We start from the raw sequence: 15,487 nt of genomic DNA, 5'->3' as shown, positions 1-15,487 counted from the left end.
CAGCGAGGAGGGCGGTTTCCGTACTGTGTTTTTTTCTGAAGCCGGATTGGGAGGAGTCGAGGATGTTGTGCTCTTCGATGAATGTGGTCATTCATGTGGTGAACTTGTTTCTGGTGCTGGGTGTTTTGTCCAAGAGGGACAGTATCAGTTGTGTTTCGTTGTAGGTGAGGACTTTGATGTTGTGAACCTGGAATTCATCTGCCTTCAGGTCATGCACATGATGAAGAAGGTCGGACTAGGCAAGGAGCATTTGCGGTACTCTGCAAATGAGGAACCATGCTTCTGAGGAGTATGATGGCATGCTGAGAGTTTGGATTCTTCCAGTGAGAAAGTGCAGATCTTTTTCTAGCTTCTTTGGGCCCCAGTAATCGACTAAATGGTCCTCTCAGTGGCCTTCTGGGCATTTCCAAGTCATGAATGAGATGTCTATTTGAAAAATGAACTCTGCTTGCCAAAATGTAACCTTGCTAGTGGCCCTATGGGCAGATTACAAGCATTGTAAAATGAAAAATGTGCAAATTATTGGGACAAATAATGCAGTACTACAATAAAAATGAGTAAAAAAAAGATATGCAGTAGGTATGCAATAAATAATTATGTTTTGTGCTTAAAAAAATTAATTCTTCTGAAATCAGCTACAGGGTCAGCGCCATGTCATTACATGCCTGGGGAGAATACGTCAGTGTAGTAATGCTCTGGAACAGATACTTGAAAAGCTACAAACACAATCTAGTGCCCAACACAGGACCTTTTACTTACACTGGGGCAACAAGGGCAGTGGGTGACCCATAGTAGAGTGCTGTGTCCAGCTGGACTGCCCATTCTGCCACTGTGGTAATTTCCCAGTGACCCCATGGCTGTGTAGTCGCACCCTTCTGCAATGTGGGGCTGTTTCGAGCATTTTTACCAGCGCTGATTTTGGTTTCCAGCCTGGCACTGCCTGTATCTTTAAAACTCATCCACATTATTACATTTTTCTTTACTGGATTTGAGCTAGAATGCCTCATCAAAGCCACAGAGAAAGGTGAAGGTTTTCATTTTCTATGCTGTTGAACTAATGTGCATTCCCTGATTCAATCAAAGTAAATTTAATTGAGTTCAGAGCAGGATCTTAAAGGTCTTTTGGGTTATAAAGCTGTCTGTTGCTTCACATTTTCTAGCAGTTGTGCAATACACGACTATTAAGCAACATTTGAGAGATAGCTTTAAGGCAAATAGACCTCATACCAGAAAATAATGATGTCATTTTAAGAAGGGTTCAAGGCCTGTCTGAGGAGTGACCGTACATGGGGGATACACCGATTCATCAGTGTATTGGACGGTTCTCAATTCCGACCAGCAGCCAGCCGTACCTGCGGCATATTCTTCCCTGTCTTTGCCGACTCCACCGGCCCTCCACCGGCCATAGTGGACTACAAGATCCAGCCCTGCCTGTTACCGGTGGCACACAGCCTCAACGTCACCCATCTCGGCCAGGAGGCGCAACAAAAGCGCACGAGAACTCCCGCAGTGCGGGTTTTCAATTCCGACCAGCAGCCAGCCGTACCTGCGGCGTATTCTTCCCTGTCTTTGCCGACTCCACCGACCCTCCACCGGCCATAGTGGACTAGGCCTATCCTGTGTTCGTGACAGGGGTTCTTATACCACTTACTTAGTATATGGTTTGCGTGACCCCTGGGCCTAACTGTATTACTTACCTGTGTGACTTAATGTATGCTTAAATAAGACTGTGTTGTACTCACCTCGAATCTCATAAAGAGTGCTGAGGGTTTGACTAGAATAAATACATTCTATTTATATATATATATCTGTTGTGGTGTCCTTTCATTTGGTATTCAAGGGATTACATATGGTATAACAGCTGGCTTCACATGCCATTCAGAGTTTAGCCTCAGACTGCTCTTGTCCATGCTACCACTAGGATAGCTGGTCTATAAGGTTGACTTTACAACCAATCACCATAAGGGTTGTTTGGACTGATACAAGGTGTACACTAGAACTAGTGACATCATATATCAGGCCAACTTCTCACAGAGACCAGCTACACCCCCCAGCACTGGCTGACAGGCCCAAAATATTCACAAATATGGGCAGAAGATTCATTATTCCCCAGGCCCTGCACTTCTTATGGGCCCTACTCTCGTGCAGCAACATTTATTTATAGATTTTAAAGCAAAGCTGACCTTTTTACTAGCAACGAGGCAGTTAACACTGCTACTACCACTAGGTGATGCCAGATGGTGGATCTACTGTGTAGTCTCTTTCACTGTAGGACATGTTTTTTTAAACTTTGAAACAAGTTCTCACCTTGTGAAGGTCTCCACTTCAGTTTTTTTTACCTGGGCCCCACATAAACCGTGGAAATGCCTGGGCAAGGTGAGCTCTGAACCCATCTGCTCTTCTCACTAATCCAGCTCTGGGTCAGACAGCTACTAATTAGAAAGTAGTATGATTTCAGACAATGTGTGTTATTTTGGGATAACCCACAAGCAACCATTAGAATTGAGCTTTGTCCTGTGCAGTGAGTGTGGAGGTGTGCACTGTCAGAAGTTTACTAGGAGCGCAGCATGAATGAACCTAGGAGGGCTGATTGGTAGAAATGAAGAGACCCACCAGTGGTACAATTGGACAGGCCTTCTGATGTCTTACTCTTGGTGGCAGTGAATACTCAGAGCCTCTGCAACACCCCTTTTCATAGTCTACTGTATAGGCATTGACCTAGCCATCCCAGAAATATTCCTCAATGCAGTGAATCTGCCAGCGAATCTCAGAAAGGAAGATTGTGTTGTTAACACTGTATGGTTGTTTGGACAATGAGGATGACTACCATGGCATGTTGATATGTGTGGTGCAGAAAAAGTTGTATACCAGCTTGGCAATGGTGCTTTGCATACTGCAGTAGGAGGCTGTGGCTATTGGAATGGCACTGGTGCTTTGCATACTACTGAAGGCTGTGGCTATTGAAAGGGCAATGATGCTTTGCATACTGCTGTAGGCTGTGGCTATTGGAATGGCAATGGCACTTTGCATACTGCTGGAGGCTGTGGCTATTGGAATGGCAATGGAGCTTTGCATACTGCTGGAGGCTGTGGCTGTAGGAATGGCAATGGCGCTTTGCATACTGCTGGAAGCTGTAGCTGTTGGAATGGCAATGACGCTTTGCATACTGCTGAAGACTGTGGGTATTGGAATGACAATGGCTCTTTGCATAGTGCTGGAGGTTGTGGCTATTGGAATGGCAATGGCGCTTTGCATACTGCTGGAGTCTGTGGCTATTGGAATGGCAATGGTGCTTTGCATACTGCTGTAGGAGGTGGCTATTGGAATGGCAATGGTGCTTTGCATACAGGTGGAGGCTGCGGCTATTGGAATAGCAATGGTGCTTTGCATACTGGTGGAAGTGTGGCTACTGGAATGGCAATTGTGCTTTTCCACTGGGGTAATGTGCACATTAGCATTATGTAGAACCTGTGGCATGTTGAATAGCTGCTGTCTGAGATTTGAGCCTGTTAGATCAACAACTTCAGGATAATGAAATTAGTAATCTGTTCCTGTTCTTGTATCCAGAAAAACCAACTTGGCGCACAGGTGCAATGAACAGCTTTCTCACAGGTGCAGTGAGCCCCCCTAGTTCAGTTAAAGCTCAGCAGGGGTGTGGCTGAGCTGAGCAGCAAGATGGCCGCTTAGTGGAGAGGCTCTGCCGGCCGAGCACAAAATCCGACAGATATCCGGAGACTGACTGCCAATCTACTAGACTGCACCCGAGAACTGCACGCAGCAGCTGAGGCGCTATACCCTGTGGTGTTTCTGACCCTGCTGAGATACTGCCAAGGGATAAATCACCCACAGGCAGTATCGGCCTATACATGGCCGACTGCGCAACGTCGTTGCCGTGGGGAGTGCCACAGGCTGAGCGGCCGCAACACAGATATATGCTGCCCCTCTGGTGCCGATAGTATGCCTTACAGAAGACCGGTAGGCAAACGTGAAGAAAGCTGGCTGAGGTAGACCCACGCGGCGTGGAGGAAGAGCTGACACCCGGGGCTGACGGCGAGACTGGTGCTGACACCGGAGAGGAAGGGGTGCCTCTGCCGCCGAGGCGATCCCCTTCAGTGCTGCTAGAGCGTGATGCTGAAACAAGGTACGCCGCATTGGCAGCGGCCAACACACTGAGAAAGACTGGCGCGAGGGACGCGCTGCCTTTTCAACATGCCGGTGCACGGACACGGACACCGGAGAGGGGGGAGCTGGGACCTCTAGGTTGGCGGCGGCCGGCCTAGAGGACTGCGTGTGCCCGGGCGCCCTGCATGCCTGTAGCCGACATCTCCACCGGGAAGATTCTGCGAGGCTCGCGGCCCGCAGAGGCCCCCTGGTGAGCGCTGCATGAAGTGCCCTGGCGGATGAGCAGGCGGGACAAAGTGAGCTCCCCCTACTCCACAACATCTAAGGTAGGACGCAATAGTGGCGTCTCAGCGAGGAGAGGGATAGAAGATGCGCTAGAGGCCTAGGGCAGACGACGCTACGCCCACAGCCGCATTTGCATGCAAAAACAGTACTGGGGAGAGAATATAAGGCCTACCCTGCTGGGACAAGTAGACACATTCCTGCGACCCCCTGCTGTATCAGAAGCACTATACAGGGGCGGGCCTGCCATAATGCTGAGATGTCCCCAACAGCTTGCAACCCCCACAGCTGCAGCTGCTAAGGGACAACTGGAACACACCAACTTTGTCCTTAGAGAGAGGTCTCGACTAAGCTTCACCAAATACAGGCCCGTGCTGCTGCAGGGACAAATAACTAGTAGACTGAGTGACCCCTGAGGCAGATAGCCAGAGGAGCAAAACTACCTGCTGTAGGTACCAGCAAAAGCGGAACATTGAAGGCTTGCCGTAGATGCCGCAGGGCCGGGAACTATAGCGACACTGGACTGCGGACCACACCTAAGCGCAGTGACTTCACCTGAGACGCCCGGAAGCAGCCCTGCGAGCACTGCATCGCCATAACGGCGTGCTGGAGTGCGGTGGTGCCAGTTGCAAGATGACATGGGTAAAACGGATAATAAACAAGGCAAACTCATCTTTGAGAAACGTACTATCCGCCTGGAAGACTCTGACCCGACACAGGTAACGGTGGTGCCTGAAACGCAGCTGGACTCAGAACCAGATGAGGACATTCGAACCATGCTGAGAAAGGTCAAAGGTAGTCTGCCGCAAATAGACTCCAAAATAGACTCTCTGGCGCAGCAAATGGACCAGGTTTCCCAGAAAGTGGATGGGCAAGAAACCAGACTCGACACCTTAGAAACCAGGGTATCGGACTCGGATGACTGCCAGGTGGAAACGCAGGAACGTCTACTGCACATGGACAAGGTCTTAGACGTCATCAAGGCGAGGAACGAAGACCTCTAAGCAAAGTCACGAAGAAATAATGTCCGCATAACTGGAGTGCCGGAGTCCACGAATATAACTAACATGGAACACTTTGTAGAAGGACTCCTGAAATACCTATTCGGGGCGAAACTGTTGCCGATGTTCCTAGTGGAGCGCGCCCACCGCACCCTGGGCCTGCGACCGCCCCCGGGCTCCCCACCTCGCACGATTCTGGTCCGTCTATTAAACTATACGGACAGGGACGCTATTCTGCAGATGGCCAGAGAGAAAGGAGACATCCAACATCAAGGAAATAGCATCTCGTTTTACCCAGACTTCACCCAGGCTGTACAGACCGCCCGCGGGGAGTACCTCCCAGCTAAAAAACTGTTCCAGAAGACCGGCACAAAATACGCGATGCTCTACCCGGCGAAGCTCAGAGTGCAAGCCGGGGGCAAACCTTTAATTTTTACTGAAGCGAGTGCCTCGCTGAAATTTGTCAAGCAAAATGTAAAGAAGCATCACAGTCGAGCTGCGGGAGCCGAAGACTCCCCGAGTAGTCAGCTAAGTGACAATGACTAAAACCAGTGATGTGCTGTCTTGCTCGTCGTATGCATGCTCTGTAACTAGCAGTCACTTATATACAAAATGTGCCTTTTCTACGGGTTTGCACCCAGAAGGTGTTTGGCTCCTTATATATTGGTAGTCAGTGCCTACACTCCTCAGCCACCCTGTTCCATGTGACAGGGCAGTTTGCAGGCAACCCCGTGCCCCCCTGGGATGATTTCCTTTAGCCCTGAGTTCCTAGGGCCTTTGTTTGCAGTGAGGAGTTCATTATGGGATGCACAACCTGATTGAGGGGTTGTTGTGGGAGATGGGAGGGAAGGGGATGTTATTGTTTATTCTTGTTTGTTGCAGTACGAGCAAAACCATAGATTCTTACTGGATCTAGAGGACAGCATAGCATATCACCTAAAACTCAACAGCACGCACTATGACAGGTTATCACTGGTGATAGGGACACATAGAAGGCACAGCGGGCGGCTCTGGCACCAGGATCCCTCGCACGCTCACCGCACTGACCTGGCGGACCTCTAGATGTCCAGGATCACCTGCCTGACCAGGAATGTGCGTGGTCTTAATGACCACCGTAAGGTACGCCTGATACAGTCATACCTAGCTCGACATGGGGTAGAGATATGTCTCCTGCAGGACACTCACCTTAGACAAACAGCCCACTCTCGACTGACCAACAATAGATGGAGTGAGATATACATTGCCAGCTACTCTAATACTCCTGGGGATAGTAATACTGATAAGGAGAGGAGTGCCCTGGCAGACACAGCAGACGCTGTCAGACCCAGACGGCCGCTACATAATACTAAAGGGAACACTGTTTCATCAGCCAATAATTGTTGTAAACACATATGGTCCAAATGTGGATGACCCCACATTCTTCTCACAACCCTGACAAAAGATACACTCAATGGGGGACGCGGCAATACTTTGGGGACGGGACTTTAACATAGTACTGTCACTGTCATTGGATTAAGAAGGCACGTCACGCACACACCACCCTCAGGCAACGGCCACTTTGCACAGTATAATGACTGATCATTGCTTGATAGACTTGTGGTGCGCGCTTCACCCCACTGACCGCATGGTAACGTGTATCACACAACAGCATAACGCATGGTCCCGACTCAACTTTTGGCTGTTGACCAGAGATTTACACAACTGGGTTCAAGAGGCCGCACATCATTCACGCACACTTAAGGATCATGCTCTGGTGATGCTATCTTTTTCAGTGCCTAAACCTTACCAGCCAACATACGCGTGTCAACTCCCCCCCTAATGCGCTACTAGATACGGCCTTTCGGGAAACTATCAGAAGGCATATACAAGAGTACTTTGAGCATAACACGGGGTCGGTGGACACGGAGGGATCACTGTGGGATGCCTTTAAGGTGGTGATAAGGGGGCACGGTATTGCTGGTCAGTCCGGCGTTCTTTGGGACATTCGAGGCAGTCTGAGTAGACTGGAGAGCGAGCTAAAGGCCCTTGAAACACAGTACTCTAGCTCCCCATCTCCCGCGACCTTAGCAGAGATGCACACCAAACTGATGGAATATCAAGATGAGGCGGAGCGCGAAACCAAATTCCTGCACAAACATGCCACAGCGCGCAGATACGGAGAGAGAGACAGGCCGGGCAAGACGCTTGCCAACCTCCTGCGGAAACCAAGAGGGTCCGCATATATCTCACTGTAGATGGCAAGACGGTGCGCTCCCCACCAGATATCATGGCCACTATGAAAGATTTCAATGCACAGCTTTACACCTCCCGATCCAACCCCCCTGACTCAGTCCTGGTGGACTATTTTGACTCAATAGAGCTCCTGTGGCTCAGTAGAGCCCATGGAGAGTATTTAGAGATCCCATTTACAGTGGAGGATGTTAGGCGCGCCATTGGTGGGCTGCCTGCAGATTAAGTACCCGGGGTGGATGGTCTAACGGCCAAATTCTATAAAGAATACTCTGAGTTGCTGGCGCTGCGACTATATGCCGTCTATCAGGAGGCTGCACTGTCTGGAGTGTTGCCCGGCTCGATGTGTGAGGCTATTATCATCTCCATCTTGAAACCTGACAAGGACCCCTCGCAATGTGACTCGTACCGCCCACTATCACTGATAAACCTGGATGCAAAAATATTTGCCAAACTTTTAGCCACCCGACTCCAACCGCTGCTTCCAATGACAGTGCGGCCGGACAAATCGGGCTTTATACCGGGGAGGTCCACCTCTCACAACCTCAGGACGCTGTTCGCATTAATACACTACCTCGCCCCACATGTCCCTGCGATAGCCGCTCTGCTGGATGCCATTAAGGCATTCGACTCCCTAGAATGGGGGTTTCTGTTTCCACTCCTTCAGCGGCTGGGTCTAAGTCCCCTTTTCATTCAACAGATAAAGCTGCTTTACACTCTGCCCACGGCGCGTCTTAGAATAAATGGCCTGATCTCAGATCCAATCTCCATCACGAGGGGCACCAGACAAGGATGCTCCTTGTCGCCGTTGCTGTTTGCCATAGCAACTGAGCCCCTAGCGGCCAGAATCAGACAACATCACACGAATCGCAGCATTGGCTTTACTACAAGAGGCCTCACGGTGTCCATGTACGCCGACGATATTACCTTATACATGACGAACCCCAAAGAAAACTTTGCACCTATGACACGAGAACTAGTGCGCTACGGGGGATTGTCAGGGGTAATGGTCAACTGGAGGAAATCAGTCATCATTCCCCTAACGGCCAGAACTCAGCCCTTTGAAACGGAATACCCTATTGCCTGGGCGACGGGACCGACGACTGGGCAAAGACCTATTTCCGGGGGACACTTTTCTAACATTGACGCAAATGTGCGACCCACCACTTCCCTCGGCACTGGACACACTGTTGTACTACCAACTGCGGGCATCCTGCAGGGCCACATTTGACACATTTCCGAACCCGGCGCCCACACTCCCTGCACTTGAGAAGGTTCTCACTGTAACATCGGGCCGTAGGCTAATTACCCGGATGTACACTATTACACAACAAGACTTTCCGATTACTGTCCCAAAAGCACGAAGAGCGTGGGAGGCGGACCTGGGGGCGGCTCTTACGGATGACCAGTGGGATTTCCATTGTGGTCAACAAGAGGTTCTATCCCCCAACTACCGCCTCCGACAGATACACTTTAAATATATTCATCGTTTATACCGAACCCCGGTGTAATTACACCGAATGGCGCTGCGCTCAGATGACCATTGCTGGAAATGTGGGGCCCCTCAGGCAACATTTTTACACATGGCATTGCCGACCTGTAGCTAATTTGTGGTTGGAAGTATTATACCATATCAACAACATAATTGGCCAGGAGCTGCCCCGCACGCCGGTGACAGCTCTGCTGGGTGTCATCCCTGAAGTCCCGCCAAAGCGGAGGAAATTAGCGGCTATGCTCTTCCTGCTGGCTAAGCGACAGGTGGCTTTACGGTGGGGTGTCGCCACCCCCACAACGGAGGAGTGGGGGTGGAACGTTACGGATTGTAAGACCCAGCTGGAGGGGTTCTGGGAGCTAATGCCGACACGATCCCGACCCCGGGACATACGGGAACCGTTTGTGAGCTGGCTGAGCTCGAGAGAGACAGATGAACATTGATGTGTATGTAGACATGTAGAGCTGTTTGTAATGTGCTGGAACGTGGGAAACGGGCCCCCTATTGTTATATTACCATCTGCAAATGGTATTGGGAGCGAGATCAGAGATGACATTCTGCCTTCAGTGTTGAGCTGAATAACCTGCAATGTATCCTCTATGCTGACAAGCCTGATGAACTGACAGTATGATCTACAAGCATAAGTACTGCTGTTGTTCTGTTGTATGTAATTTCCAAGAAATGCCAATAAAAAGAATTACAAAAAAAACATCAGCTATCACTCTAACCAGCTGGCATATTGAGCAGAACTCTGATGTACTAAATCAGCACTCCTGCTGGCATACTTAGCATAATATTTACTCAGCACCCCCAGTTTAATATGATACATGAATCCATATTGAAAGTGCTCTCACCTAACAAGGAATAAAATGGCATTGATTGTGAAAATATTTCATTTTCTGTAAAAGAATTTTGATGTACTATTGCCTAGAACAAGAAGACTGGAGCGCATTATGCTTCTAGCACATTATTTCAACCTGACATGTTTTTTTCTCTAGACTAGGATGTCTAATGGAAGGTTTTGAAATGGGACACACACTCTAGGATGGGGCGGCTGCTTTAGCACAAATACTTTCTTACAGTTTATCCACTGTTTTGTATTAGAGACACAGTTCTGTCATGGAAAAAACTAAAGGTGATTGGTTGAATGCTTACAGAAGTGTCACTGTCAATAGCTCAGGCCGCCAAACAGTCCATCGATGTTGTGCCCAGTGCCCCATTCACAACAGGGAGCAGCCATATCCAAGTCAGCCTTGGTCCGGCTCCAATAGGAACAGTCCAGCTGGAACTGACAGGTCAGTTCCCCAATGAATGAGAGCACAAGTCCCCCAGACAGGTTTCGGCCTTGTTGGTCCTCATCGGTGAGGTGCACCTTGGATCCAATGGCACAAGGAGCAATGAGGGCATCACTCATAGGGCATCACCATAAGTAACAATATGCATGCAAAGGTCTGGGCCGCATACTAGTCCATCGTTTTCTTTTTGCACACTGCACTCCACCTGCGATGCCCATTTTATTAGCCTTGCTGATATCATTTGGTGGTATTTTATTGGTTAAATTCTGTTTTTTGCTGCTGTGATCTGAGGAAATGTGAGTCTTTGCTGAGCTCTTTGAAATTTCCTGTGTGCTTTCTTCTGTTCTCCAGGCTCTGCCCTCTTGCTGAACACCAGTGAGTACCCTGCGTTTGAGCCCACCATCTCCACGAGTCCCTTGTTTCCAGCACCAATGAAAAACTCACCATGCGAGGTAAGTCTTTTTCATTACACTGCAAAAACCATTTCGCACGATAGAACAGTCTGCTGGTCCTTCCTCACTCATTTATTTGAATGAATGCTATTGAATGCCACTGCAAGGCCCAGAACATGATGTTCACACCAGTGCCATTCTAGTGCATTCATTTCATTCATCTCTTCAGCAGGGAAATGAATTCGGGTTACCAGCCGCAGTTTACCCTTTGGCATCTTGGCACTGCCTGTGGCCAGTGGTAGCTGGTAAAATTTGAAAGTGGAGGGGCACTACACTGTGCTGATGCGCACCAAGTAAGTGATGCTCGGGTGGGGTCCCTTTCTTTGGGTAGGATCCCTCGGATCCCTCCCCAAGCCCTCCCCTACAAAATTTTGAAAACTAAAGGGCATAGGGTTTGTTTTGCACCACATTTTCCAAGATAAATTGTTTAAAAAGCTAAAGGTTAAAAAGGTAATTCTGAAGAGGAACTTTTGAAATACAAAAATACTCAGAAGTGTGCATCCCTTTTTTCAGCAGTAAATATTACCTCAAGCCTCTGCACTTCAACATTACCTTGTTATTCATTATCACTTTGCCTCCCAGAAAAATAACCCAATGAGATCAAAAGCATATATACGCAGGCCCATGAGAAAGACAGGAAGCCATTAGAGTCATAAAAACGAGCTCCAATTTTGTTATGTATGTTTTATTTTAATGTTTAGAGAAATGTTGATTAAGAGCAGAAATCCTAAAAAAAAAGAGAGCATTCAAAGCAATAATGTTAAACAAAAGAAAAAAAGCAGAAGAAATAGAGAAAGGAAGGAAGGAAAGCATGGAGGGGGATTCTAAACTGGAGAAGGAAAGAAATGAGGAATGAAAGGGTGAGAAAGAAATGGAGGAAGAGAATAGAGAAAGGGACGAAGGAAAGCAAATGGTAAGCAAGAATGAAAAAAGGAAAGAGAAGGAAGGAAATGAAGGGACAGATGTATCAAGCGTTTTCCCGTTCGCAAACGGGCTGATTCGCAGAATCTGCCCATTTGCGAACAGGAAAAAGCCTTTTGGGATGTATCATCTCAAAAGGCATTCGCAAAATAGGGAATCGCAATTCATGCGATTACCTATTTTGCGAATGCATTTAAGGAATCGCAATTTGTGATTCCTTAAATGCAATGCAGGAAGTAAACAAATGCACAATTTTGCATTTTTCTAAGTGCCATGTGGCGCACATGCATGTATGTGCGCCACATGTGCACACATGCATATTTCAGGGGTGCAACAGGGTGTTCTTTTGGCACCCTTCAAATTGCATGCGCAATTTGCGAGTACCTATTGAAATTCCCATTCATTCCTATGGGCCTCTAGGCCCATAGGAATGAATGGGAAGCCATTCCTTATCTGTGACTCGCAATGTGCGAGTCGCAATTAAGGAATGCGTAGGAATCGCAATTTGATTTGCGATACCTACACACATTACATTTTGCGAGTCCATAATAGCAAATCGGTAACATTCGCTAATAAGAACTCGCAAAATACAATGTTGATACATCTGGCCCTATGTCTTTATCTTGTTTGCCTTTTTAAGCTCCCAATGTTTGGGGTTGTGAAAGCCGCTCTCAGTTCTTCCTCTGCAGTGTTCGTCTTCTATTGTGTAATGCATAGAGCCATTGGTGGTACCTCATATTTAAAACATCAGTGTACATGTCAATATGTGGAATGCTCTTACATGTGAGCTCTGGTAACAGCTATTAAACGTTTAGCAGGCATGCTAATTAGGAGATCCTGAGTTGAATAGATATTTTAGCCTCATATACAAAGCCATTTTATGATTGCAAAACATCCGATTCGCAAAATCACAGGGTTTGCAACTGCAAAAGAGCTTTTCTTTATGCACAAAAGCCGTTTTGCAAGTCTGACAATTCTTGTAAAAGGGCTTTAGGAACACATTCCTAATCACAGATAGGAGGGGGAATGAAAGGGGCGTCCTCCTATTTACAAGTAGTAGAGGAATATATCAATTGTTTGTGACTGTAGTTGAGGTGGCAAGCCATTGATCAGATACTGACACCTCGAAGTGGGTGGTATCTGATTTGCCATTGGGAAGGGGCCCCCCTTGCATCCTTTGTGAAACTTCCCAAAAAGTTTCAGGAAGACTACAGTGAAATATACGGGGGAAAACTCAGCGAAATAGGGTTTCTGTTTGGCTCATGAATGCACCTAAGCCAGGCAGAACCCACCACTCTAGTCAGGGCAACTGTGCTCACCCTTTGGCAGCTTGGCTTAGATCAGTCAGGCTTATCCCCAGAGGCAATTTGTAAAGTATTTGTGCAACACATGAATTAGAGTAATACAGTGAATGCACCACAAAAAGACTCCACACCTAAAGGTACAAAAATAGATAACTTTTATCGCAATAAAACAAGACTAAAATGACAAAAATCCAATTAAGATATTATGAGTTATTCCCATATTAGCAGAAGAATGCTTCATGACATAAACATTCAGATTATGGTTACTCCTGAAGTCAGTGCATTTCTATTGAGGTATTTATGGTACTTCTGGCAATCTCTACGAGAAGCACAGCGTAGAAGCGTTAGAACTGTTAGGGTTCGAAGTACGTAATCAAAAAGTCGGTATTGCAGCGATTCAAGCTAGCAGCGCTAACACTAGGGAAGTGTCTTTAAACACCACCCTGTTTAAAAGAAATTGGCAATGTCTCCCAGCCATGTAGTCAGTAAGCAAACTGCGGGAGCTCCCTTTAAGGGAACTACTGTGATGTCTCTTCTCTTCCGCAACATGGCTGTCTGTGCTGCTGGGAGACCGTGAAGCGGCCTAACGAGGACCAGAATGAGCCAGACGTTCTCAGAAGAACAAAAGCACTATGGAACTCAAAATATGTTGAACTCAAAGTATGTTGAAGCAAAAAGGTGTGGGCGATGCAGGGTTGTCACCGTACACGCTGCTCATAGCGATACAGTGTGGCCTGGAATAGCAGCGCTAGCGTATGTTTCACCAGTGGCGGCAACTCCGCAGCAGGAAACATAAAATGATAATAACTCGCATTATTATCATTTTATGTTTTCTTCTGCTGCGGCAGCTTTCTGGGCAGGACGGGGCTGCTCCGAGGACAGAGGAGCAAGGGAGAAGTGGTTTGCCCACTCCTAAGTGCACGACTGTTTGGTCAGCCCCCGCGGGCCGCCAAAAACTGTCATGCGCACTTACATTACAGCCTGCATGGAGAACATGCCCAGGCCCCATTCCTTGGCTGAGCGCCTATCCACGGTGCTCTGACCAATCACAAAGCTGCATTGCATCGTCGTGATTGGCTATTGGGAGCCTGGGGCTTCCTGCTGCTTCCTGTATCCTGCTGCAGGAGCGGAGCAGGAAGAAGAGGACAGAGGAGAGGCGGCAGCCAGCCGGCCGTCACACATAAGTGGTTTAAAAAAAGAAAGTTTTTCCACCCCCAAAACCCTCTGCCCCTGAGCCCCACCCCACCACCGAGTCCGGTAGCAGTCGCTACTGTGTTTCACTTAGCCAAGTTGCACAGAAGCTCCCAACACCTCTTGCCGGAGGGAGCCAGTCTCCCACCCAGGCATTTAAGTTGGCTTTTAATGCATCGTGGGAACGGGCAGTAAAATAAAAAGACTGAAGCAGGTTTTGGCTGCCACGCACATTACCCGCAAAGGAAGAGTGTGCCCCTCAAGTCGGGCTTGGACACACAAGGTCGGGAGTATCTGCTAGGCACACAGGTGGCGCACTCAAGGCCGCAAGACACCGGGAACGGCTTCTAGTCGCTTATTGAGACCCCACTAACTCCTATACCTGCTGTGAACAGCTGGGCCATCGCACTCACAAGTCTCCCAGGCACATGTCCTTACTGGTCAGCTCTCCTCGGTGCTGTGGTGCCTCCATACACGGGGCACAGACCTCGCTGTGGGGGTGAAGCTCATTAGCTGGTGATGCTGTAATGTTTGTTGTAGCCACCTGAGGAGTGCAGCTTCAGCGGTTTAAAGTCACCAAAGCATGACCATGGAGGCTGGGATGCAGGAAGTGGTTGTGCTGAGCACCATGGAGTCTTTAATAACCCTGAGACATCCGCTGCAAGGGAGACACTATTGCTTCTTGTGAAGCGGTCCTTGAGTCATGGCTTGCTAACTTCACAACACTTTGGTAACCCTGCACTCAAGGAAAAATGTAGGCATGCTCACTGTAGACGACGCAGTCTGAGCCCAAGGAAGACTTGGATGTCCCTGAGTCTTCCACAGGAGGCAAGCTGCATATGCCCGTGGAGTTCCTTGGGTATGTGTGAGATGTAGAGGGCAGGTTCCTTCCTCCCTCACAGCAGAGGCAGGAGGCCAACACAGGAGAGCAAAGTGTCAGTCCCTCTTGGCAGCACAGCGTCAGCTTGTAGAAGGCCAACACAGCAAAGCAGAGGCAAAGTGGCAGTCCCTCCTGGCAGCGTAGCTCCTCGTAGATGCACAGTCTCCTCAGGACCCCCGAGTGAACAAAAGCCATGGGGTCAGAGCCCTTGTACTCTTACCAAAATAGGTCTTTGAAGTATGGAAGACAACAAAAGAGACCTTTAAGCCTCAGGTATATAACTCTGAACTTCACAGGGTCCCTGTCCTTCCTTCCCTG

At 48.4% G+C, this 15,487-nt stretch overlaps 1 protein-coding gene across 1 annotated transcript in view; it reads left to right on the top strand.

The window, feature by feature from the left end:
* The window catches only part of ALK (ALK receptor tyrosine kinase), a 2,691,376-nt gene that overhangs the window by 2,001,003 nt on the left and 674,886 nt on the right, over positions 1-15,487 (top strand). The window contains exon 8 of the mRNA XM_085613005.1: positions 10,773-10,873. Within this exon, the coding sequence (XP_085469131.1) occupies positions 10,773-10,873 (101 nt within the window). The remainder of the gene's footprint in view (positions 1-10,772; positions 10,874-15,487) is intronic.

The sequence above is a fragment of the Triturus cristatus genome, chromosome 6 (assembly GCF_964204655.1).
Source record: "Triturus cristatus chromosome 6, aTriCri1.1, whole genome shotgun sequence".
Taxonomy (NCBI): domain Eukaryota; kingdom Metazoa; phylum Chordata; class Amphibia; order Caudata; family Salamandridae; genus Triturus; species Triturus cristatus.
This window is presented reverse-complemented; position numbering and strand designations above follow the sequence as displayed.